Below are 27340 nucleotides of genomic sequence, written 5' to 3' on the forward strand. Positions count from 1 at the left end.
ACAAAACATAGTCAGATCATTTCCAAATACAAATTCGAGGGAAAAAGCAAGTGCTTGATTTTCTATTGGATTTACATGCTTGCAAAATATCCAGGACAGTAAGATTAAAAGTTTTAAACAGTATGTCTTTTTCTAGTAGTACTCAAGTTCTGTACTACCAAGTGACTTTAAATGAAATATATAGGACAAGAATAATAAGGCCCAATTTCAACACTCTGGGGATGCTGAATAAGTTAAAAGAATGGCCTTTAAAAGTGTTTGTTTTATCACTAAACATTGATTAATTCAATGAAACCTTTTAATATTGTATTTAAGGATATTTTCACAGTGCAATGCTTGGTGAGCCAGAATGTGCAAAATAAAGATACAGCACAGCAAGTCAAAGTGTTTTATTTACTAAATCTTATGGCTTACAACTCTTATTGCATTGGTTAAAAGAAAATTCCATGGATGAGTAAGTTGTAAATTATTGCTCTTTAATATTTAATATAATTTTTAAACTAGGAACTGCTTTACAGTAACATCACTAAAAAACAATTTCATTAAACTTGAACAATATATTCAGTGCTACAGATTAGTCCTTCACTAAATTAAAGAGTGCCTTTTTCAACAGATGAAATATTGCTTCAGATTTTGTTAAGTGGTAAGGCTCATGAAGTTCCAGGAACACGATAACAATCCAGTGGCTACTTAAGGCCAAATCTGGATGATGCATTTTTATTAATTTGTGCTTAGAGATGTTGTCTGCCTTTTTGTCCGCTCTGGCTACACAAGGAGGTGGTGGTCAGTGAGGGGCTGGGACAAGGGTCCAGGGGAATTATTTACTGCTGCTCAGGCTACACAGGGACAGTTCAGAAAGGCAAGCTGATGACTGCCCTCAAACCTTTATTCAAAGTTTTTCCGGATCTCCCTGCATTTCGAAGCTTGGGGAGGTCGGTAATTGTTTTGCATGGGTTCGCATGGTCCAAATTCCAGCTTGCGGAAATTTGCCAACTGGAAAAACAATACAAGAATAAATTAAATTGAGACCTCTCCGCCAACTCTGCCCCTTGTTCTTTAAGAAAAACAGCTTCATGAAAGTATCTAGTAAGTTAAAACATTTGGCTACCAGAATTTGTTTCGCTATAAGGGAGAACCTTTCTTGATATCATCATTTTCACTGACGTGGGAGAATGTTAAATATGTATCATGGATCTCATTTCCTGTACATGTAGTTACTAGTAACTCACTGGACGACCACACCTTCATCGAAATATGCCCTGGGGGTGAAAATCTTTTCAAGTCCAAGTGGAATTTCAGGTTTGTTTTTCATCTTCACACGAATTTGAGATTCCAGACAAGATCAATCTGGATTCTTTGCCTGTCACTATTGGAGTAGTGATGCCTCCTTGTAGTCAGCTTTAATGATTAATGTCTTAGTCAAGAAAGAGCCTCCCAACCTCAGTCACAATAATTGGGTGTGTGCACCTTCTCAGCTCCTGTGTATTTTGTTTCACTTCTATCAAGTGATAAATTAACTAATTGGGTTGGGGAAACATTTATCTAAATGATTAACTGAGGACTTTGAATAGGTTTCTCAATTACCATAATGAATAATTACCTTGCAAATAGATTAGTCATACACATTAAAAATGTTGCTACATATGTGACGTGGATACCAAGATTTGGGAGTCTGTGTTCCCACTGTTTAGTATCAAGTGATGAATACAGACTGGACAGTTGTGCTATGTAAATTAGGTAACCAACATCTATTTGTTTTCATCCAATTTGGAGCCTTTGAATTGTAAGCCTGTTTCGTATCAAGTGGCTTGATTATATATTTTTATACGAATTTAAATTAGAAATTTAACAAGGTCAGACTAAGTCTAAAGTGGAAACTAAAGTGCACGATCTGACCAGCTCCCTCAATCTCAGCTTTAACTGAAAATTATGACTGATTTTGACCAAGCACAGACAGTGCACCATCAGCTGAACTCACAGCCAACTGCCATTTACAGCTTCTGTGTTAAAGATTATGACCAAATTCTATTGCAATTTATAAATAAGAAAACTATAAAAAACATTTTAGTCATCACTCTCAAGTCTTAAAGTTTCAGTTTTCATTGGCTGAGGGAGCACACACACCACTGTCTGGGGAAGGCAGTGAGTGAACAACAAGCAATAGATAATCTTAAAATAAAAAGCTTGAGTATATATGGCAAAAGATTATCCAATCAAATGTTATCATAGTCAAGATTCTCTAGTGTGCTTTTGGTATCCTAAAATAAAAGGTCAGTTCTATGCTGGAGATCTTCTGTTCATGAAAAGAACTGCCAGGTTGAATGGTGTGGAAATTGGGATATTCACGTAAACAAGGAACTCTTGCATCTGGGGTCAGTGAAAGTTTAGTGCAAGTAGAGTACAATATTAATCATCTCCTATCTTAATGGTTAGATTTTTGCATCTTACAACAGAACTGATTAATATTAGCTTGATGTGGAATGACAATCTGTAATTCTATAGAACTTCTAATGATAACTGAAGCATTTTCTTCAATATTTTATTAATCTACTAACTAATGCAGTGTAAAAAAACTTAAAACATTTCACTTAAAACACAAGTCATTATTCATCTCCACCACAATAGAACATCTCTAGGTACTTAAAGTTGAAAGCATTTTAATTTTTATTTCAATTTTAAAGCATTCAATTCAGAGAATTTGATTAATTTTTAAGATGTTGACTGGCCTTTGAAATATTGAATATTTTGCAGGAGATCAATGACACAACATTTAATCACCATATTTAGGACTTCAATTGAGTAGCTAATTGGAGAAGTTAGACTGTTCTTCTTAGAAGAGAGATGAGGCAGTTGATAAAGAATTTAAAATCAAAGGGTTCCGGATAACTTAACTAGGGAGCCTGCTGGACACACTTTCCTCATTCCTGAAGGGCTTATGCCCGAAACGTCGATTCTCCTGCTCCTTGGATGCTGCCTGACCTGCTGCGCTTTTCCAGCAATACATTTTCAGCTCTGATCTCCAGCACCTGCAGTCCTCACTTTCTCCTAGGGAACAACTATCCCCAAGATTAAAGATTATGTAGCAGAAAAAAAACTGCTGCATAAAAAAAAATTTAACAGTGTGAGGTCAAAATCCAGAATACTTCCTGAGGGGGTACTCATGCTACTCAAAAAAGGGAACTGGATAATTACTTGAAACAGTAAAAACAAGGGGGGGGGGGGAAATACATGGCACTCAAATTGCTCTTGCAGGGGGTCAAGCTTGTCGTGGGCCAAATACCCTTCTATGTTGTAACCACTTTACGAGTATTGATATTTTTAGACAAACTATGCTCTACAATAGATGATTTACCTGGTCTGCACCGACACTGATTGGCTCCTTGAGCACAAGCCAAATTACACACTCACACAGAGGAGGAGTGGTCAGGGATCCAGGATAGGTCCAATACTGGAGACAAGTAGGCAGCAAAGAGCAAGCAGAGAAGTCTTTAAAATCAGTTTTGGCACCCTAAAAATAGAAAGAGCACTATGATTAGAATTCAGAATTAATAACGCTCTACAGTTTGGAACCCTTGAATCGGAAAGCTGTTTGGTATCAAGTGTCTGAGTGTGCATTTATAAACAAATTTAAACTAGACATTTAAACAAGGACAGACTAAATTGAAAGTGTAAACTAAAGTACATCTACATATCTTGGTGATAAACGCCTAAAGTATAGTTTGAAGGAGAAGTGAAAGTAAAGTAGTGGCATTAGTGATACAGGGGCACATATTTGCACATTGGCTTTCCACTAACTGTCATCCATAGTACTGGGAAAGAAAGGTGATCCTTGCAGTCATACAAATATCATTAGTAGTGAATCAGCAGCCAATTCACACCATACTCAAGAACAGTTTAGGCTGTAGTTTTACAAAAAGGTTTTACAATTTAAAAATCTCATGCATGATAGCAAGTACAGCAATCATTTTCCAGTGCTCAAATTGTGACAATGCTGCTGCTTTAACAAGGTTATGTTGTCCTTTTTTTTTCTAGAAAGCGTTATAAAAGGCAGAAGTTCAGAATTGTCTGGAATTAGGCCACTTTAATGGCTGATAGATACTGCCTAAATCGAAAATGTGGTGCTGGAAAAGAACAGCAGGTCAGGCAGCATCTGAGGAGCAGGAGAATCGACGTTTCAGGCAAAAGCCCTTTATCAATTCCAAACCTGTTGAGCTCTTCCAGCACCACACTCTTGACTATGATCTCCAGTATCTGCAGTCCTCACTTTCTCCTAAATACTGCCCAAGGCAACAATCAGGGAAAAAGTCTTTAGGCTTTTTTTTAAAAAAACGCTTGCACAATGAAAGGCGAGCAACCAGTTTTCCTAGTTCATGGATTTTTCTAGTTTGGTTTAGTTTTAGCTGGGGACCCAGAGATGCTGCTGGGGAAAAACAAAAAAGAGGTTCCATATTTCAGGCAATGATTTCTACTGATCCTCTCTGCAATGTCTCTCTCCTGTAAGAACCTGTGTTTGAATTTACCTTTTTGCCAAGAGACATTGCAGGAAATCGGAACAGCTCTTTGTTAAGTTGCGAGGAATATAGTGTTGGTTAGGTTTTCAAACTGTTGTTATTCTAAATTCTGTTTTCTTTTGCTTGTGTTTCATTCAGTAGTCTGTAAATAAATTCTGTTTTGTTAAAACAACTATAACATTAGGATCTGGGCTACCCTCTTGACTGTTTTGAGGAGGTTTGGCCTGGTTCATAACACTATTTATAATGAAAACAATGTCTCATTAAGGCATTACAAGTTTACATGTAAAAGAATTTACAGATGGACAGAATGTATGTCATTAAGATGGACATCTTAATGGCCTTCATTCGAAGGCTCACTGATGACGTTACCTAGTATGGTGATGAATCATCCGAAAATGAATCTTCCAGCTCAGCGAGCAAACCTATATCCAGAACATCAACCTAAGCTACAAATCTTCTCAAAACTCACTGCTTTATACGTTCTTTATCAAGTAAAACCGAAACAAGGGTATGAAACAGTTTAGCAATTCTTCAATCCCCATGTGTAGTCACATAATCATATAGGAATTAAAGCAGTTATTTTTCTTCTGCAGATACATGAACAGTCATTGCAGACACAGACACTACTGCTGCTACTCGAACATAAAGATTTCACAAATATATTGTAAAAAAATCCAATTGTGTAGCCAATGATTTACAAATAAGAAATGACATTTATCTCTTAATTCCACTTCAAATATTCACTCCAACCATGATTACACATTGCATCTTGTACATGGTACACAGTGAAGCAACTCAGCCATTTAATTTATCTTCCAAAACCATGACCTCGATCAACTGAACAGACAGCACGTACATGGAACACCACCTACATATTCCCCTCCAAGCTACAAACCTGGAACAATATCACCAATCCTTCACTTTTGGGGAGTCAAATTCCTGGATCTCTCTCTTCCCTTCCTCTCTGGCATCTCTTCTCCAGCTAGCAGCAAAGACTGCAGCAGTTCAAGGAGGCAGCTTGCTACCACCTTGAAGGAAATCAGAGATGGGCAACAAACACTGGCCTTGCCAATGATGCCGACTTCAGGAGTATAAAAATCTCTAGTGTAGGATAGAATTCCTACAAAGTAACCACTGATGATATGGAATACTAATATATGCTAAGCTTATGTGAATATTGAAATCCTGCACTGTTACATTAGGAGCAAATAAATTAGGTGTGTTTAGCATTTTTTAAAAAAAGGTTAGCTTGTTCAAAACAGCATGCAGAGTTTTTTTTTATTGATCATCTATTTGTTACTAGTATGACAAAAGATTACTTCAATTTTCAATCAGTATCTGTACTATAAAGAATAGTTTTCTGAGATATTTCCATTTAAGGGAGTAATTGCACCAAAATGTTACAATTTAGATAGATGTCACTTTATATCTCTACACTGGGTATGCAGAACAGGACCTACTGTACCTTTGATTTAAGGCACTCCAAAGAACAGACAATCTTCTGCAGAGCTTGGTTTGCTTCACATACCTGAAAGTCAAAGGACACCGATAGATAGTTCATATGGCTACAGTGGTTATTCAGGATTGTCATAGTCATACAACAGAAACAAACCCTTCATATTTAAGCATAGAAAGAATATTGTCCTAAGGAATCTAAAAATGGGTTACAAATACTAGGCTAAAGTTTTACTTTTATGAAATTGCATTTTACCATAAAAAAACAACCTCATGCTCCATTTCCTAACCAAAGGCTATTCAGAACTTCACATGCTGCTACCACGAACAATTACTGAAGTAATGGCTGGTATTTTAGAGTTCAGCTGAAAGTTGCTCATCTGATGCATTGATTAAATCAAATCTGAGGATTAAACAAAATTAAGACAAATCAAACCATTATGGTGCACAAAAATGAGCACAAATTTAATTCCAAGGAAGTGAATTATGTCATCGAGCAGGTCACTGGAAACGTGTTTTGTATAAGCAAAGTGAATATAACCTACATAATTTTTTTTTTATCAATTTGGGCTTCAATATTGTCCAGATGTGGCTGCTTGCAAAAATAGCCTGACTAGTTATCAGAATTATTACAGACAGAATAGACCACAAGTGAATGTCTTCCCTTCTGATTTCATGATGCAGAAATATCATGAGACACCTAAACATATACCAACTAAGAACCTGGTCTTGAATTCATGCAGTGACTTGGAGGAGGCTGAAGGCTAATCATATTTTGTTAGAAACTCCAATGCCACTCATAACACTCAAGGTGACACCTAAAGTTAGGTGATTGGACATTAATGCAATGCAAACATTCATGGGGAATTTACAGTTAAAAGCCTGTGCAAGAATAATACAAAGTAAATATTTTACAACTGTGACAACTATGATAATGATTGCTGAATTGAAAGCATACATTAACCGTTGCTTCATTAATTTTTTAAATCACTGATAACTGAATTATAATCTAATAGTTTAAATATTCATTTGTTAAAGATTTCCAAAAAAAGTGTTTTAAGCAGCTCAGATTTCACAATGCTTATTCTCAATTTGGATTTCATGTGAATATTGTTCAAAGTTACAGTTTAATATCAATGTGGTTGCACTGTTGAATATCACAAGAAGCGGTATTGTGACCACAACAGAAAAGGATGGATGAACTTTAAAAAAGATTTTACAGCTGTACTGGTCAAGAAAACAAAAAGACTCCTAAAATCACTGTGCAGTGCAAGCTAAATTTCTAACAAATTCCAAAAACAAAGGCACGGTGAGATTTGTACAAGTATATTTCAGTTAGTAGCAACATGGACATTGGGTAGAAACGTAACAGGCTCATCTCAGAAGGGGAGGGGAAAAAGGTTTTTGTGCAAGTTCTTGGGCAGTGCATTCCAGATCAGAATTCCTTTTTTTTTAAAAAAAGAAAGCTTTCTTGCTTCTTGCTGGTCTATTGGGTCTATCTTCCAATCATTGATCTTTCTTTCTGCCAGTGGAAAAAGATTTCCCCATTTCACTTGATCAACACAGATTTTTTTTTTTTGCAATTCTTCTGTTGGATCACCTCTTAAATGTGTGTTCAAAGGCAGATCCTAAACTCACCAACCTCTGCGTAACTGAATACCATTCTAGCAAATTGCTTTTGTGTCCTAAGAGTAACATCCTTTCTAAAATGATCATGGCACTATCCAATGTATAAACACAGCACTGGTCATACTATACAGTATCCATGAACTGCCAAAACAAAAAAGTATTTAAAAATTACAAGAATCGTGTATTTGGTTAGAAATCATGAAGTGAAAACATTATGTTGAATTTTCCCAATTCTTGATCTTGTCATCAATGCACACTACTGAAAAAGGACAGCAAACACATCAGGCAATAGTGAATTATGCAGAAATTATGCTAATGGAATTGGAGAGTGGAATGTGAATTTTGCTCAATGTCTTTACAAAAGGCGGCTTGGTTTTTCCTCCCTCACCTTCTGAGATGAGCCTGTAACATTTCTATCCAATATCCATTTTGCCACTAACTGAAATTACTTGATCCCTGCTAATATGCCGCTACATATAGAGTTATTGAACTCAGTACCCACTGCACAGCTAGGATGAAACTGAAATATTGGGAGTGTGCATAAAACAGGAAAAAATGCATTTAATTAAAAACACACTTGATAGCAAGTTCTATTTAACTCAACATCAATCAAATATCACCTCAGTTCTATTTTTACCTATCATGGACTAAAGATTTAGCATTTCAAAGATACATGCAAATGTATTTCTGTACAACAAAAGTAATGAGAATTATTATCTGCATATTACAAAGCCAGGACATTGAAAGAAACCTTCATACCTTTAGGAGGACAGCAATAACAGCCAAACCATCAGGAGCTTTGAGAGCTTCATTAAATTCACAATACTTTTCTGCATTCCAATGCACCAGGTGAAGCTGGAAATATGACAGGTTCAGTTAAAGTATATTTGCATCTTAAAACTCATGCAATTCAGGTTCACAGATCATAGAAAATCAGACTGAAGTTAGTTTTTTTGCATTTCTGTCAGGACAGGGCTGTTCATGGACAGTGAGAAACTTCAGATTTGGCTGGATGGTACAAGTCATCATTCTTCATTGCAAGAAGCAAAGTAGGAATGTTTCATTTTTTTTTACAAGTGGGGGAAAACAGTGTATGTAAAAATGTACCAGGTATGAACATTTCAGTTTTTATTGAAAGATTTTCAATTTCTATTTTGGTCACTTAGAACTAAACCAGTTGCCAGATAGATTCCTGGGATGGTAGGACTGACATATGAAGGGAGACTGCATTAATTAGAACTATATTCACCAGAGTTTAGATAAATAAGGGAAGGGGATGGGAAAAAGAGAATATCTTAGAAACCTATAAAACACTAACAGGTGTGCATGAAATGAACTGCCAGAGGACGTGGTGGATGCAGGTACATTGGCAACATTTAAAAAGACACTTGGAACAGGTTCAGGAAAGGTTTGGAGGGATATGAGCCAAAACGCAGGCAAGTGGAACTACTTTAGTTTGGGAACATGGTCAGTGTGGAGTAAGTGGCCTGAAGGATCTGCTTCCATGCTGTAAGACTATAACGAGACAGGCTAATCACAGGGAGAATATTCCCATTGACCGAGGAGTCCAGAATCATAATTGAAATATATTGGATAGACCAAGATGAGGACTTATTTATCAGAGAGTGGGAAGCAGGTGGAATTCCCTGCCACTTAAAGTGGATGAGGCCAAAATGTTGAATGCTTTCAAGAAGTAGTTACAGGTCTTGGGGTTAAAAAGGGATCAAAGGATAGGGAGAAAGCAGGAACAGTGAACAGAATTAGGTCATCAGCCATCATCATATTGAGTGGCAGAGCAGGCTTGAAGGGCCGAATGGTCTATTCTGGACCCAGTTTTCTGTTTAAACACAAATTGTGCAAAAATGTTTGTAAAATGCTCTGAGACTTTATATTTAATGTTAAAAAGTTGTTCAACATTTAAACAATGACAAAGGCAACAAAATAGTTAATAGATATATGGAAGGATTAAATTAGTTCAATGTTATTTTGCTATGATTCTCTATCTATCTTCACACTCTTCACCAGTTACCCTAAACCCCCCAAAAAGTTTATAAAATCAGACAGAACCATGCATGTCTTATACAAATGGTCATCTATTCCAGACAGATTTAGAAGACTGTTTTTTGATGAGTGCCTTAAAGGCACCAACTTCCAGAGACCAGAGTAAAAGTAGTCACTGCCAGAACAGGGGTCTCAGACACACTATCACTGCTAAACGCCATTAGATGTGGGAACAGGGTTCCATCAAAGTCTTAAAAGTTGATTTTATTTCAGAGGCAAAATTATTTTCTTTCCATCATTTTGCAATCTTCCATTTTGGTTGCTGACTGATGAGTGTCCTTTTCACTTGATTGATGCCCAAACAAACAACAGGGGTGGGGAATACAACACCATTTTAGGGCCTCCTGTGGTGCATTGGTAATGACCCTATCTCCAGTCTTGAACACAGAAAGACCCCTGCTCTAGAATTATCTAATAAACACTGCTATACAGGTTGATTAGGAAAAATATCAAGAATAAGATTGCGTCAGGATAACTTTATGTTAGGAAGCAATTTTCCAAGATGTGCTTGGGGTCCATCCATATGACAATGAGGCACTCATATGCTGCAATGGTACTTTGGTCACACTGTGCTCGCCCACATTTGTATTTTCTTTTGTTGGTATAAAACACTGCAGACAGATGATTTTGGACAGCCCGATAATGTTTTGAAGTGCATCCCAAGATATCTAGTGCCTTCCAGCACGGCAATGGCTTGCTTGATGCAGTTCAGCAGGTGTCATTGTTCTTGGCTGGGTTTCTCAGAGTCATATTAAAACAGTATCCCTCCTCATTTCTGAGCAGCCAGCTGGAGATTCTGATGAGAAATGCACAGACAGGAAAGGTGGTTTGCTGCAGGATGAATGCATTGGTACAACTCTGTGGGAACCTTGCAGAGCCTGTAGTATAACTAACAAGAGTGGGAATTTCTCAGCTAGTGCGCACCTACTCCTAGTGACCTGGGAGTGATTCAATATTAATCAAACCCTGCATCTATGAGAATCTAACCAGAGCTGCAAACCCAAACTTCTTGTTCAAACTGGTGTCATCGTAGACAAGCCTGCAATATTATGCATTTGTGAGTTGTCAACTGTAAGATCCTGTTTGTGTCTCACCGTTGAATCCTGGAAGGAGCCAGAAATAAAAACAAATGGAGGACAGCCACTGGTGGTGTATGGTCAACAAATCAACTCAGCAGCAGATTGCAAGTGTCTGCCATCAGCAGATGCAACACCCAGAGACTTCAGAGGGTGTCCAGGAAGCTTATCATCTGATTGGCACAGAGGATGATACAATGTGGCCTCCTGCAAGTTGTATCGCAGCTAATTCTCTCTCTCTCTCTCTCGTGAAGCTGCAGGTCTGTTACTGCTGTTGTCCATTTGGGCCCTTATGAGGATCAAAGTAACAGCATATGTCGATGCTGATCAAAGCTTCAGAGTGCAGATCCGAGGAAAGAATCTACAGGGAAGTTTGGAAAGTCATTTCCCAGCATAAGAACTGTAAGCAAAGCCTTTCACATGAATAGGTAAGAAAACAGTTATGAGGAATCAGTACTTATTGGTATATTTCCCACTGCAAATCCTCAGCCTCTCAATTGCCACTGGGTCCCAGCCTTGGTTTCCACTAGCAGGTTTCAAGGCGTCCTTGGAACTTATGCTTGGAAGCTGCATATTAACATCACTAAGTGACTGAACCCACCACTTGCAGAAAGTTCCTCATTTGCAGCAAATAGTTGTGAATGAAGATATTCAACACGCTGTCAAATTTACCTGGTTTTACCCCTCCACCTGCTCACACACCATGTGCTCCTACACATTAAGATTCAATCTCTGTCTGCAGATCCTTCCTGACCATGATATTTTCAGCGCTTTTACTTTATGTTAAATGAACTTAAAAGTTCATTCTCTCATTAGTCCACCACTTTAAATAGCTCTAATGCATCGCTGTCTCGTCACAAAGATTGAGATAGGTTTCCTTCCTGGATTTAGCATCCTGCTGTGATAAGAATGAACATTTCCTGTAACCATAAATAGCAAAAATTTCAAATGGCTCAGAAATAACTTGCAGCACCTAGGGATAAACATATCATGACAATAAAAGAAATTTGAAAAGGATTTCTAAACAAGTACAAGTACATCTACTTACAGAACTGACACACAAATGAGGGTGGCACGGTGGCTCAGTGGTTAGCACTGCAGCCTCACAGCACCAGGGACGCAGGTTCAATCCCAGGCTTGGGAGATTGTGCAAAAGCCACACAGACAATCTCCCTGTGTCTGCGTGGGTTTCCTCCGGGTGTTCCGGTTTCCTCCCACAGCCCAAAGATGTGTAGGCCAGGAGAACTGGCCATGCTAAAAATTGCCCATAGTCAGGTGCATTAGTCAGAGGGAAATGGGTCTGGGTAGGTTACTCTTCGGAGGGTCGGTGTGGACTTGTTGGGCCAAAGGGCCTGTGTCCACACTGTAGGGAATCTAATCTCATGAACTACAGCGGCTCATGGAGAGTTCACCACCACCTTCTCAAAAGCACTTAGGGATGGCCAATGGCCACAAACAGTGAGTTAACTCACATCCCGTGAGTTAAGTGTAACAGATTTTTTTTGTTAAAAGATCAATGTTACACATTCATAAGATAGGCATGTACAGCAAAACTGGTCTAGTGTGAAGCAAAATTATCTGATTTTTAAACAAGGTGTGCCTCACTTATTCAGAAATCATTGTTGCACACTCACCTCTCCAGCAAAGGTTTTTCCATCAATTACATGTTCACTGCCATGAGTATCACAGGCTCCCCAGTGAAAGTGCAACTGACGTAGCCTATATTTTCCACAAAGAGGGCCACCTGTCAGCACTAAAACAAAGTAAAAGCATGAATGTTACATTGCAAACAAAGTATCAAACACAGTTTGTACAAACCACCTCTAATTTGCTGTTGGAGTACTGTTGAAATTTCTTCAAACAAATGTACATTTATAATAAGACCACCAATTCATTCTTTGTGACCTAGGTAAAATTATAAGACCAATAATAAATACATTGTCAGACTTCCAGTTGCTGCAAGAATTTTGACAGTGGGATGATGTACCATGCTATGCCACCTCTCCCTCAAAACCACTGCTACTTCTATAGCCCAATCTCATTACATAAAACCAGAATGACAGGCAGAAAAAGACTATCACCTGGTTCAGCAAATTGTACAGAGGTTGGAAATCTGGCATTATCCACCAAAACATCAAGAAGCAAACAGAAAACCTAGAGTAAAGAATGTAAAATAAACACTGAAAAAGGGGTCAAGTGTAATAGGTGACAGAAGCAGCAAACTGAATTATCAGTAAGAATTTTTAAAAATGGTGGCATCTTTTTCCAGCTCCCAACTTCCCACTTCCCCTTGTTTAATTTCAATGATGTTCTGGCATATTTTTTCACTTGTCCCATATCCTCCCTCTCATTCCTGAGAAGAGACGGGAAACAGGAGACCATTAACTAGAGGATAGCAATAGGACAAAGAATCCAAACTTAAGGAAGTTATGAATTAACTTGGCTGCATGTAAAATAATCCAAAATGGCATTCAAGGCTCAGGGAGGAGTTTGTAATAGTAACCTCACATGTATACTTGTATGTATACTTTCACACAAGACATTTTCAAGGAATAAACTGAAGTGACAGGTTGGATTTTTGGATTGTCAGATCATCACTCCAGCTCTACTTAAAAGGTACTTCTGAGAGGAAATTCTGCTCATGTCTCGCTCAAACATGGACCATATTTCCATTCTGACAGTTCTCTTGTTGCACAGAATTCTCAGAGGAAGACAACCACTACCACCTTTTCAAAACACTCAACTGCTATTTTCTGACACAGAATAGATTCCCTACAGTGTGGAAACAGGCCATTTGGTCCACACTGACCCGCCAAACAGTAACCCACCCAGACCCATTTCCCTCTGACTAATGCACCTAGCATTATGGGCAATTCAGCATGATCAATTCACCGAACCTGCACATCTTTGGATTGTGGGAGGAAACCAGAGCACCTGGAGGAGATCCAGACAGATATGGGGAGATTGTGCTGACTCCACATATTTGCCAGAGGCAGGAATCAAGCCCAGGCAGCACTGCTAGTCACTGAGCCACTGTGCCAGTCCAGACTGATTACAGCTGTTGTCAAGATACAGTACATAAGCTAAGTGTGATGCCACACTGCTGGAGAAGATTGCCAGATGAGTAGGGGCAGGATGCAGGGTAGGAGGAGAAAGTGAGGACTGCAGATGCTGGAGATCAGAGCTGAAAATGTGTTGCTGGAAAAGCACAGCAGGTCAGGCAGCATCCAAGGAACAGGAGAATCGATGTTTCGGGCATAAGCCCTTCTTCAGGGCTTATGCCCGAAACGTCGATTCTCCTGTTCCTTGGATGCTGCCTGACCTGCTGCGCTTTTCCAGCAGGATGCAGGATGGCAAGGTAAGCAATGCAGTATTTAGGGTTGGTTGGGAGGAATTGGATTTGCTGAGGGAGAATTGGTCAGATTGGTCTGTATTCAACTGGCGGGGGGGAGGGGGGGGTCAGGCTTTGCTGAACTCCAGGGTCTTGGGGAGGTGTATGTGGGAGTGTGTGGGCTACAAACAAATCATTCTGATAATTATTTAACAGTCTAACTTTTTGTTTGATTTCTTTGGAACTCTCCAAATCCCCGATTTAAATGGGTTCCAAGTAAAGTGGAATCTTCAACCTCTTAGGCAATTCCTCTGGAGTATGCTACAAAACAAAAGGCCCCTTCCATTTTTATGCACAACTCCCATTTATGCTGGAATAACAGCATGCCCTCAAAATCCAGGCTGTTCATTTATATTGAGACAAGTCATAACAGAATATCAAATTGATCTTGTTCTTATATTTTGTATCAATACAAAGCTACAAAATTTTGCAGTACACCAAACCTTGCATGTAATATCTTTAGTTTGCAATTCTTAAAAAGAACCCAAGACTCTCCCCACTTACTCACACCTTCAGGATGCAGCTCTTCCAGTAACTGTATGAAAGCAAAGACCAGAAAAAGGGTTATGTTCCCCCTACCCTGCAGGTTTTCCTCTAAATGAAGTTTAATCTGAAAGGGAGCTTTACACTATCAATGCAAATCATTTTTTTTATTCTCCTAAAGAAAAAGTAACGCCATCACCTTCCTAACTGACTGCGAGACCAGAAGATGTTCAAATATTACAGTTTCGTCAAGCAGCCACGTTTTGCTCACCTCCAAAAAGGTTTCTATTGGTTGCAATGGATTTCAATTGCACATGGTCAAATCAGATTTACAGCCCAGTCATTCAAAGAAACCTATCCCCCCTCTCGTTCCCGCAGCTCCCTTGACGACTGACTTTCCCCGCTTAAATTTACCCACTGCAACCAGGTCACTTTGAGGCCATTTTTCGCATTTCCACCCGGGGTTTGAAGAAATATAAATGTGGATGAGCAAAAACGTAACAGCCACGTCGTTAACTTCCTCTCGTCTCTACTCTTCCTTCTCACAACAGCGTTGCAATTCGGGAACTTTAATATTGCACTTTAATCCCCAGCCCAGAATGTGTCGTATCCAGTTATAACAAATATCCATTAACAAGCTGGAAGGAGGGGGAAAGCGAAAACAGTCAAAACACAACATCTGACCAACCTGACCGGTCTGTGCAATCGTCGAAATCCACCTGGACGGTGGTGCCGGTGTTGGAGATACTTTTCGAGCTGGTTGGGTCATAGCTCAGATTGAGAGGCTTCAGGTTCTGGTCGAACTTGGCTTCCGCATTCTTGATCTCGATGGGTGACTGGCGGGTGCCCTCCTTGGCTATGGGGAAGCCCAGTTCGTGCCAATGGTCTGGACCTGCAGGAGGACATTACAGCCGGTCACCTACAATCCTCACTCATGAAGGTCAATGCATTCTCAGGAGGCTAGAGCTGGGGGCGGGAAGGACGGAGAGAGAGAGGTGGGGGGAGCCCCGCTTCTGAGAAGAGGAAAATGATTATCTCTCTCTCTCTCTGGTTGCGAACCCGATACCGAACAGCATTCAGTTGTAAAGTTTCAAAGCTGCATGAGCAAAAGCAGCCTTGAAGGATCACTTTCCTTCATCCCATCAATGATTAATCTTAAACTAAATAACTTTTCTTCCTGCAGAAACCTTTCACAATAAGAAAGGTGAAGCAGCTTTAGAATTCAACTTCATTAAAATCAGAGAGACGGAAGAAATTCCTTTTCTGGTTGTGAAAAAAAGGCCAGCACGTCTACTAGAGATGCATTAGCACATTCTCTCTCTCTCTGTGCAATGTAAATCTCGCTACTTTGCCTGACATGGAGAATGTCTGATAGTTCTCAGTTACAGCCCTGTCCCAGAGGGCTACAACCCAGCAATCTCCGTGACCCGGGGGGGGGGGGCTACAACCCAGCAATCTCCCTGTCCCGGGGGGGGGGGCTCCAGCCCAGCAATCTCCCTGTCCCGGGGTCTGTAATGTCCAGCTCCAGTCCTGTCCGGGGACTGCAACCCAGTTAGCTCGATACTGCGGGAAAAGCCTCACCGTTTTTGGGTCCGTATCCCCAGGAACATCCTGCCATCGCTGCAGTCCCAGCCGCAAGAGCGCACACACACAAACCACTAAACGCTACGTCTGATGACAGAAGCCGATACCTTGTCCGGAAGATTGGCTCCGGACCAGCTTTTATAGGTTGCACGGTTCCACATCATTGGATCAGCCCGTTTTGGTATTCCTTATGTCACCAATAGTAATGCAAAAAGGAGGCTGAGGTGGGACAGTATGGGCGGGGGGAAGGGGAGGTGGGATGGAGTGAGCCGGGATGAGGTTCAAAAAACGTAGATTTGTTTTCACATTGCATTTTTTTTTCACACTGGTCTTGCCAGCAGAGCATTTGTTGCAAAATCCATGGCTCTAGCACCCAATCAGGGTCTGTATCCCGCATCCCTCTTGGCCGTGGGCAGTGAGGGGGGTGTCACAGTAGTGAGCTCACAGCTCCCTGCAAGCTCTCCCACTGCCCAGATGTACCCTGATCACCCGATCTGGATTTCTGCAGCTACCACATGGAACCTGCTATTATTGCCAGGCAACGGTGCATTTTCCTATATCAGAGGCAAATAGACATTTTTACTGTTTACACGGCCAATCTGAATTACATCCTCGACATCAGCGTGCACTGATAAGTTTAATTTCGGGGAGGGTACTTTTCGGATGTGTTCCATAGGAAACTGCATTATCTGTTTACTGTGTTAACATTGCAGCAGGTTTGGCATTGATGGCAGCTTCTGAATGTTAATCATCAAGTAATAAGTAGCTATGAATGCCTAATAGTTCATGATACCATCTTATTCCCAACCTTTGTGTTTGATTTCAACTGTATGTGCCTGCAAATGACCTGAATGATTTATGTAGGATTTGACATGCTCTTTTAAATAGCGTAAGGTGCAGTTTCAGGAACACTGGGCACCAGAAAATGTCTACAAGTAAGCCTCTGGCACAACAGAGTTGCTAAACTGACCGATCCTAAAGAGCACTACGACCTAGGCAATGCTTCACTTCATTAGAAGTCTAACAGTTCCCGATCTAATGTTTTAAAAGTGTTGTTAAATTAATTCTGCTGTCTGCACTGGACAGAGGTGAATACAGATAACTGTTTCCATACTCACATTTCCGAGATTTTTTCTAAGTTCGTTAATAAACCACTTATTGAGCGTGTTTCGCATTATGTGCAAAAAAGGTTAAGTAAATTGCCACCCGCTGATTATTTAATAAAAGGCCATTGCTCTGCTGCCATCTACAGGGAAATGTAAATACAGTGATGGAAATGAGAAACTCACTGAACACATACATTGTCAGCGAACAACCCACACAGACCAAAAGTGGTCATAACCTCAATTAATATGGCCATTAGAATACATTGTTTTCCATTAATACAGAATGCCTCATCTCCTAAGCCTGCATTGCTCACACCACAGTTATGCCAAGAAAATTGGGTGTATCAATATGCTCTCCTACAATTATCATGCATGCAATCAAAATGTACAGTGACTTCATAACATCTATGCAAACAATAAACTAAACCATAGATAACAAAGCTTTACAAGTTGTAACTTCTCAAATTCCTAGACGAGTGAACCCTAAAATATTGTCTACCAAATTTGTATTTGTCAATTTTCAGTATGAAAAGCCTTTAGTTATTAACTGCATAGTTACTCCATAAACCTTGAGGATAGAGAAGAAATTGGTAGCAGGGTGGAAAACAGTAAGGATTGGTTACAGCAAGAATGTTAAAGCCAAAGAAAGCTTAGGAATCCTAAAGTATTGGGACTACAGATTTCTAATTTATATCCAGGAATTGGATTCAAAAGTTCATTGCAAATTGCCCAAATTGAAAGAATCAGTGAAAATAAGAAGCCTTGGTAATTACAGAAAAAGTCCAAAAGAATGTGTGTGGGCACAATAATGGTAGGCGAAATTTAATATCGCTAAAAATTGTATGTAGGAAGAAAGATGAGAGACACCCAACAAACAGTTTTGAAATAGCTAAGAAAGGTACAAGAGACCTAAGATCTTAATCAGCTGCACATTTAACCTTTCCAGATAGTGAACAAGATTATTAAACATGGTGTGTCACTCAAAGGTTTTACATCATATGAGTACAGGATGAGCAATGAAATAATTTTTGATATTGGTATAAGATCACACAAATACAGTAGCTTGAGGCACTGTTGTAAGAGGGTAATATATTTCCACTACTGACATTGTAATTATAATGGAGACAAACTTAGCATCTACAGATTAGCAAAGTTATTGAAATAAATGCATTTTTCTATTATTCTCCCAAAGGGATTCTGGATCAAAACAAAAACAGGAGATTATCATTTGAAAATTGCAGACTTTTACCTGACCATCTATATACAAAGCAGAAATATAAAATCATTCTTCCAACAGATTCAGTTATGCTAATGCCATTATTGTAAAATTAAAACCATACCAAATCAATTGTTCAACCCATAATATGTTTCAATGCTGGAATAAAGCTGACAATTCCATTGTCTCTAAGATTATAAATTTGATTGCAGATGAAGATTGATGTTTATTGAATACATTTTATGACAGGTTTACAGAATTCTGCATGAACTAAAGAAATGCATTAAGGAGAAGCTCGACCAGCATTTGAGGATTAATAGGATTAGTGGTTCTGATGGTAAATTTAGACGAAGAAAAATGGGAGAAGACTCAAGTGGAACATAAACACCAACATGTGCTGGCCAGTCTGAATGGCCTGTGCTCATATAATAAAATGTGCTGTTCAACTGCACCATTTGAGACATGCTACAGATTTTAAACAATAAACATAACTGAACCATAGAGAAAGTGACATGCACACTGACTGATGTGCATTTGTCTGGTACATATCACAACATCAGGACAGACTAGGGATTGATTTCTTGTTCCCCTGAACCCACAGAGAAGACATAGTAAAGCCAAAATCTGTTGGATCTGTGAGCTTTTCTTATTGGGGTTGCTGACCCAGTGAAGTTTCACACCTGTTGGTTGACAGTTGGTGAATTAGATTTTGTTACATTTATTGTAACAGTAAAATACTGAGTGTGCTCAGTGTATCAATATTTTGATCCATTTGACACAGGCACCTGGCAGAAGAGGAGAGGTCCAGTGTTTATCACCAGGCTTTCTCTTCAAATCTATTGTACTGTAGAACAGCTTCAAGAGGGTAGAACGGAATGATACTTTCAATTAAGAAGTTAAGTTAAAAAGAGTTAATTTTAAAAAAAGTGAATAAATAGTAAGCACTCAAAACTTTAAAACAATTTCTATTAGGCTGGAGTATAGAAATAAGCATAGCAAAATCAGAGTAGAGTCATGTGTGTGATTTGCTTGATAAGGATCTACATAAAATCATGCTTCCCAGGATGGATACAGTTTAGTTGAAATCCTTAGGAAGAAAGTTGCACAACTTGAAAATAAGGTTGGCCTACTCAGCAACACTTGATAGGGAGAAAGTTAGATGGAACAGCTTCCTGAGGGTGGAGCTACTCAAGGGATCATGTGTGCCATGGCCAGACAAGGTAGGAATATATACTTTATGGAGCTGGACTCATGCTTAATACCTTCTTTGATACTAATAATGGGAACAAACAAAAGAGGATCATTACAGGTATCTGCAAGGCAGTGAGCAACTAGTGGTTACATATTTGGGAAACCATAGAGGTAATAAGAAAAATTGTGGAGTATTCTACAGTCAGATAGTTATACAGACACAGTGCCATACAGAATGGAAACAGACTCTCCTGTCCAACTTGTCTATGTCAACCAAATTTCCCAAACAAAACTAGACCCACTTGCCTGGATTTGCCCCATATCCCTCTAAACCTTCCCTATTCACGTACTGTCCAAATGTCTTTTAATTGTAACTGTACCTGCATCCATCACTTCCGCTGGTAGGTCATTTTACACACGAACCACCCTCTGTGTGAAAAGGTTGCCCCTAGTTCTATTCATAAACATGATCCAGAGCCCCAAGTTAAGTCATTTCCTAAACATCAAAGTCTAAGCCATGGCAGAATGAATAGAGAACAAGAATCCAAAGGTCAAGTTTCATGGAAGAAACTATGATGAAATTAGAGTTCAATGTTCCAGAAAGAGATTTCAGTGAATTAAGTTTAGATTAAGGACCAGAATCTCCAAGGTTGTAATATCTGGATTACTCCCAATGCAAAATATTGGACCAGACAGACAATCATTCGGATTGGTAATGTTTTAGGATGATGAGAGAGTGAAGGTTTCAGATTCCTGGGATATTGGGACCACTTTTGGGACTAGGACAGCTGTACACATGGGGGAAAAAAAGGGCTTGGAGAAAAATTTTAAAACTAGGTAGAATGGGAACAGTTACCCAGATAACAGGATGGTACATAAAATGCTTGTAGCATTAGATAAACCTAATGTGTCAGAAATACAAATATAATTCAAAGGATACAATACAATCACTATTACAGAGATCTGACTGCAAACTTAGCATGATTGGGAGCTAGAAATATCCAGGCTATAGGATCTTTAGAAAGGAAACGGAGATTGGGAATAAAGGAGCAATGATATTAGTAAAAGGTACAATTAAGACATAGTGAAAATAAAAGATTCCATTTAGGGTAATGAGTTTATACATAAAGATTTTGACTGACCTTAATACTTTGGGGCTTATGAGAAAGTCCAGGAATTGTTGTCCAGCAGATATTTCCCAGTCCAACATGTGCTATTGTCTGGCCACTGGATGAATTCATTTAACAGCATCAACTGTCCAATTAAACAACAAACCAATTAGAATTAACCTGAATTAAATAACAATGGGTAAGGTTAATGAACAGCAAAGAATCACAACATTTTTCAGACTTGTCAACATATCTCCTGCCAATGGTGCTGCATTCAGCAACTTTAATTACAGAGGTCTGGGAAACATGCAACAAAAACACATGGTTATAATCAGAGATTTTAATTTTCTTACAGACTGGAAGGAACAGAAGAGTTCAAGTAGAGTCATAGCCAATAATTAGACAATTAATTACAACAATATATTGAGGAAAGCTTTCTAGAATAATAGCTGGGATTTTAGTGTCCTGCCGGTGGGCTGCTGGGGGAGCGCAGCCCATAAATCTCTCTTTGGAACCTATCTCCTGCACTCTCACTGGCCAATGCATCCACAATTTTACAGTGCTGCCCACACTGTGCCCCTACATGAGGTCCCTACAAGACCAACTATTCGACACTGCCAACCCTCAATATTGAGGTTGGTGAGAGCAGAGGAATACCTGGCAGTACACCCTGCTCTAGCCTCAGGAGACATGGTAGGGGCGAATGCCGTTTCCTCTTGGTTCTCCTACCCAACCTCATTCCACTTCTCCATCCAGGTAGCTGCATCCCTCTCTCCATCCCACCCCTGGGTCTTACCTCAGTCTGGGGACTGCTTGCAGCACTAGCCACTGCTGAGAATGCAGAGCTGCTGGTCAATCAGACTAGCTAGCTAGGCCCTGAGGTGGGACTTGAGCACCAGAGAGGGACTGAAGTCCCACCTTCAGCCAATTAACACATTCCTCTTACCATTAAAAGGATGTTGGTTAGCTGTGATTGATAGGGATGCATTTCAAGTTGGCGTTTTGGGTGATGGGGTGAGAAACCTCACCATGTGAAAATGCCAGATGTACTTTACAATCAACAAGGAAACAGTCCATTCATGTAAAATCATTATCAGAATTAGCTCACAATCTGAGGACATCATGGGAATAGGGACTAGTGAAAGAAAAGGCTGAAAGACCTGGACGACTTTTTAGCCAAAGGAATGTTTCTGTCAGATGGTCTATCTTTGCTTTCTCCTGAGATTCCTACCATCGCAGATGCCAGTTTCCAGCCAATTCAATTTGCTTCACATGGTATGAAGAAACAGCTGAGTGCATTGGATACAGAAAAGGCTTTGGGCCCTGACAACATTCTAGCTGAAGTGCTGAAGATTTGTGCTGTAGCGACTTTGCTTTAAACGAGCTGTTCAAGCATAACACTGGTATCTCCTGAAAAAGTGGAAAAACTGCCCTGGGAATGTCCTGTCCACAATATGCAGGATACTTTCAACATGATCAACAATCACCCCATGAGCAAACTGATAGAAGGTGTCATCATTGCAATGAAGTGGCACATATTCTCCCCCTCCCCTTCCTAGACCTTTCTGTTTCTATCTCAGGCGCTCCTCCCTCCCCTTCCTAGACCTTTGAAAGGGAAACTTCATGCCTCAGAGATCACTAGATAGCAGAAAATCCCTTTAATACTTCAAAGTACTCTTTTGGTATGATCCTAGATATTGAATATTGTTAGATATTATTACTGGAGCGAATCATAGATTTACATTTAAATAGTTCCCATTTCTGTCTTTGTTCACTCCTTTCCTCAGCAATATTTTGTGTTTGATTTTGTCTACTTTCTGTGGTTTTATTTACCCTAATGAAGAAGAGCATATCTTCTCAACATCACAACTATTGATCTCACCCTGCTTGGCTGTTGTATGGAACCCCCTACGTGTTAACCCCTTAAAGCCAAATACATAACAATATTGTCAAATTTGATGGAATTTTAATGCATTTACTTTAGGGGAAATTTGGCATGTTAATATGCTGCAGTTTTTCTTATCTGCGATGTTTTGTGTTATGTTGCTGAAAATATTACTGATGAAATACTTAGCAGTTGTAGTAAAATCATGCGTATACTTAGGATGAAGAAGATTATGAGTACCACATATGCTTGGTCCAGTTCTTGTTGGATTCATTTGGATATCAAAGTTGAAACTTTATTGCTGGAACAGCACAGCAGGTCAGGCAGCATCCAGGGAACAGGAGATTCGACGTTTCGGGCACAGGCCCTTCTTCAGGAATGAGCAGAGAGTGTTCAGCAGGAGAAGATAAAAGGTAGGGAGGAGGGACTTGGAGGAGGGGAGTTGGAAGTGGAGGAGATGCGGTGGAGGGCACCGTCGACCACGTCGCCTTCCTGACCTGCAGTCTTCTTGTTGACCTCTCCGCCTCCATCCTACTCCGACCTATCACCCTCACCTTGACCTCTTTCCACCTATCACATTTCCAACGCCCCTCCTCCAAGTCCCTCCTCCCTACCTTTTATCTTCTCCTGCTGAACACTCTCTGCTCATTCCTGAAGAAGGGCCTGTGCCCGAAACGTCGAATCTCCTGTTCCCTGGATGCTGCCTGACCTGCTGTGCTGTTCCAGCAATAAAGTTTCAACCATATTCACCAATAACCTACTTACTGATAGATGCTGAGTTTGGTTTCTGACACAGCCACTTGACTTCAGATCCTGTCATAACCATGGCACATAAAAAAGCTGCATTCCTGAGCTGAGGTAAGAGAGACGCTGTTGATGTCAAGACGGCATTTGACTTAGTTATACTAGGAGTTATATTACAATTGAGTAATCGTGAATTAAACAGTGATTATTGCCCCGAAACCCCAATCCAAACTCTTGACACCTGCTCCAACTGCCAATGGATCCCAAGCAGTATCAGATACTATTCACCTCTCCTCAAATCAGCAAACTGGACTCCAGCCCCACATTGCATTCCCTGCGATGGAAAACCCTGCACATGACTGAACTGCACAACACCCTTGGATTGCACTACCCCACCAACGTGACTCGTTTTCTCACACTCCTTTATCGGGAAAACTCCTGCACTTTAAATGCAATTTGGAAATCCCTCTCCCATCTTACTTTGGGCACCATTCCTTCTGAAGGATATCTTGGCTTTGAAGGGAGTACAACATACATGTACCTGCATTTCAGAGGTTAAAGTTATGAGGAAAGATTGTATAAATCTGGTCTGTTTTGTCTAGAAGTTAGAAGGTAAGGAGGTGATCTGATCAAAGTCTTAAAGATATTAACAGGAAAAGACAGCGTGGATAACCACAAACTAGTCCCACTGGTTAGAGATTCTAGAACTAAGGGGTATAGTTTGAGAATTAGGGCTATGTCAGGAAGCATCTTTACATATAAAGGGTGTTGGAGGTTGGAACTCTCTTCCAAATACAGAAGTGGATGCTAGATCAGTTGTTAATTTTAAACCTGAGATAGATAGTTTTTATTAAGCAAAGGTATTATTAGAGAATATAGACTACAAGCAGGTATATGAAGTTAGGCCACAGATCAGCCATGATCTCAATGAATGGCAGAACAGGCTTAAAGGGCCGAAAGGCCTACTCCTGTTCACATGATCCTATGTTCTAGATCAGATAATCCAATATCTGCTATACTCTCTCTCTCCATCCTTCAATACTCGATCTTGTGTGTTTTAGGTTAAACACTTTCAGCATGTCTATCAGCTGCCGATGGATGGAAACAGCACAGCAAAGCAATCAGAAAGATATGGGATTCTGTTCTTTCCAGTTGTCCAACATCTTGATAAATACTCCATCCTCTACTCAGAGCTCAGCTTCAGGATAAAATCCATGACAAAGTTTCACTCACCTTTCATCAGAACTGCAAACAATTGGGGATGTAACAGATTTTAGAGGCAGCACAACAGGAGGAAAGGGAAAGTCTATGATAGGGTGCAAAGCAGGAGAGATTCAATGACAAAAAGAATGATGATATGATATAAAAGGGAATGTAAAGGAACAAGTAGTAGATCTAGACAAGGTGCAAGATTCATTAACAGAATCAACACAACACTGACAGGGAGCTCTGGAAGCTCCAGCTCGCATGGTAGAACATTGAAGTGCTGATGCAAGGGCACTTTGCACAGGGACAGGCACCCACCTCACACACTGAACTAGCTGCTTGCTCAATTAGCACCTAGCTCACAGCATCCAATCCTTACTGTGTCATGGCAGTTAGCGAGGTCACACATCAGGCAGCTTTCCTTGTTGGTCGACAGCCCTCAGTCTAGCAATCTTGCTGTTTGTTAGTAAGCTACATTAATTGCATACCTGCACTCTGAGCCAGCAGCTCACATTGGCAAACACACATTGCATGTGCAGCAAGCAAGCAGCCATATCTGAAAGTCTTAGAGGAGTAGTTCTCATGCAAGTCCATGGTAACATCTCAATTGAGAGATCCCGGCACAGTCAGGAGTAGCCCATTAATTTATCACTGTCGGGCATCCAATCAAGGAGACCTTGGTAAGGGTGTTGATGCCACTGCAATTCATGGGTGGGTATCAGTGGCTCCATAGTTATCAGTCCAGGTCAGGACAATGTGCAGACAGCAGTTAGAGGTCCAGGCCCATCTTGCCTGGGACTGTTCACATAGGTTACTCAAGTGGATGGGCTATGGTCAGCCTGTCAGATCCATCCACAGAAACTAAAGGAGAAGGGAATTTGTGGAGAGTGCAAGGGTGACCACTGCAATGGGAAGGAGCTTCAGGAACTATTCATCGGGATGGGGCTGCACGCTATGGCAAGTGGGGAGGACAATTGTGAAGCAATAGTTGGGGGGTGGGGTGGCGCAAGAGAATCTTCAAGAGAGGGATATTAAAGCATAGATGGAAAAGGACTTATGCAGGATCAGGTTCCTCCATTGTCGGGAACCCCTGGTATTGGTGGTGGGGGTGTGAATCAGTGTATGAGCATGCCAGCATGGTCACTTCATAAGGCATGGGCAGGGGTGGAGTGGGGTAACGCATACAGGTATAGGCTTATGTAGACAGGTTTGGTGGGGACCTGGAGAGGTGGGAAGCCTGTGGGATTTACAAGACCATCTATCAGGAAGAGGATTTGGGTGCTCGGGGTCTCATTGACAAATTGAGGTAGTGACCTTACTGTCTCCTTTCATAATGCTGCAAATCAAAATGGGGAAGAAAGTGGCTACAATTACACTTGGAGCTGATGGGGTGAGCAATTCAACCTGTGAGGAAGGGGGAATCAAAAACCCACTGATGTGAGGGGGAGGAATATTACACACAGACAAATGCACTGCACATGACAGATACCTGCTGGGTCCCCAATCCTTGGCCATTCCTAATGAATGGCTCAGCTTTTTGTGTTGCACCTCCACGCTCCTGATATCACTGACCAACTCACTCACATCAACACTTTCAGAAACAGAGGCCACAAAAAAAATACAGAAGTCATACCAAGATGCTCAAAAGGTGCCAGCAGTACCCACAGTCCTGTACACACCTTGTTCCTCTTGCTGCAGCAGGTTCTCAGCACAGACATCCAGCCATGGTAACTTTCAGCCGGGGCATTATGGCCTCATGCTGTAACAGTGACATTTTGGCTAGACAAAGATACTTACAAAGTATAATGTGTTTTCATCCATGCCATCTCCAAAATGCCTTCAACAAGTTTTCTTCTTATTCTCCTCGGAGGAGAAAGTGAGGTCTGCAGATGCTGGAGATCAAAGTTGAAACTTTATTGCTGGAACAGCACAGCAGGTCAGGCAGCATCCAGGGAACAGGAGATTCGACGTTTCGGGCACAGGCCCTTCTTCAGGAATGGGAGATTCCTGAAGAAGGGCCTGTGCCCGAAACGTCGAATCTCCTGTTCCCTGGATGCTGCCTGACCTGCTGTGCTGTTCCAGCAATAAAGTTTCAACTTCTTACCCTCCTCCCACTACATCTTTGTTACTCCCTAATCTGCAGCTGAAGTAGAGAGAGACTTTTAACAGAGGCAACTCTTGACTGGGATTTTGATCAGGAAACACCAGGGGCAGTTGTATCTCGATGAAACAGACATTCTTGTCAGCTGCCCGACTCAGCTGTTCCAATACAGTTACAACACTGGCATCTACCCAACACTGTGGAAAATTGCCCAGGTATGCCCTCTACACACAAAAAAAAGAACAAATCCAACCCAGCCAATTACTGCCCCATCAGTCTACTCTTGATCAACTGTAAAGTGATAGAAGGTGTTGTCAAGCAGCACCTGCTCAGTGACACCCAGTTTGGGTTCTGTTTAGGGTCACTCAGCTCCTGACTTCATCACAGCCTTGATTCAAACATGGACGAAACAGTTGAATTCCAGAGGTGAGGTGAGAGTAACATCCCTTGACATCAAGGCTGCATTTGACCGAGTGTGGCATCAAGGAGCCTGAGCAAATTGGGATCAGTGGGTACTGGGGAAAACTCTCTGCTGGTTGGATCATACCTGGCATGTAGGAAGATGGTCATGGTTGTTGGAGGTCAGTTA

The 27340-nt window shown here is 40.5% G+C and overlaps 1 protein-coding gene across 1 annotated transcript; it reads right to left on the reverse strand.

Annotated features, from left to right (window-relative positions):
• Positions 1-374: 374 nt before the first annotated feature.
• LOC122549021 (carbonic anhydrase 13-like) lies at positions 375-16316 on the reverse strand. The gene is made up of 7 exons (XM_043688148.1): positions 16191-16316; positions 15298-15501; positions 12370-12488; positions 8358-8453; positions 5980-6042; positions 3353-3508; positions 375-993 (listed from the first exon to the last, which is right to left on the reverse strand). Exons 1-7 carry the CDS (start codon positions 16225-16227, stop codon positions 886-888), a joined length of 783 nt encoding a protein of 260 aa, XP_043544083.1. The 5' UTR covers positions 16228-16316; the 3' UTR covers positions 375-885.
• Positions 16317-27340: the final 11024 nt, after the last annotated feature.

Source organism: Chiloscyllium plagiosum, chromosome 4, assembly GCF_004010195.1.
Source record: "Chiloscyllium plagiosum isolate BGI_BamShark_2017 chromosome 4, ASM401019v2, whole genome shotgun sequence".
NCBI classification, from domain to species: domain Eukaryota; kingdom Metazoa; phylum Chordata; class Chondrichthyes; order Orectolobiformes; family Hemiscylliidae; genus Chiloscyllium; species Chiloscyllium plagiosum.

What these genes read in the sequence shown, in the direction of transcription:
- LOC122549021 (XM_043688148.1), bottom strand. Translation starts at nt 16,227, where the DNA reads ATGGCAGGATGTTCCTGGGGATACGGACCCAAAAACG. An exon ending in CGATTGCACAGACCGGTCAG is followed by an intron (nt 12,489 to 15,297) that starts GTTGGTCAGATG and finishes ACTTTGTTTTAG; the next exon opens with TGCTGACAGGTGGCCCTCTT. An exon ending in TTATTGCTGTCCTCCTAAAG is followed by an intron (nt 6,043 to 8,357) that starts GTATGAAGGTTT and finishes TTTGACTTTCAG; the next exon opens with GTATGTGAAGCAAACCAAGC.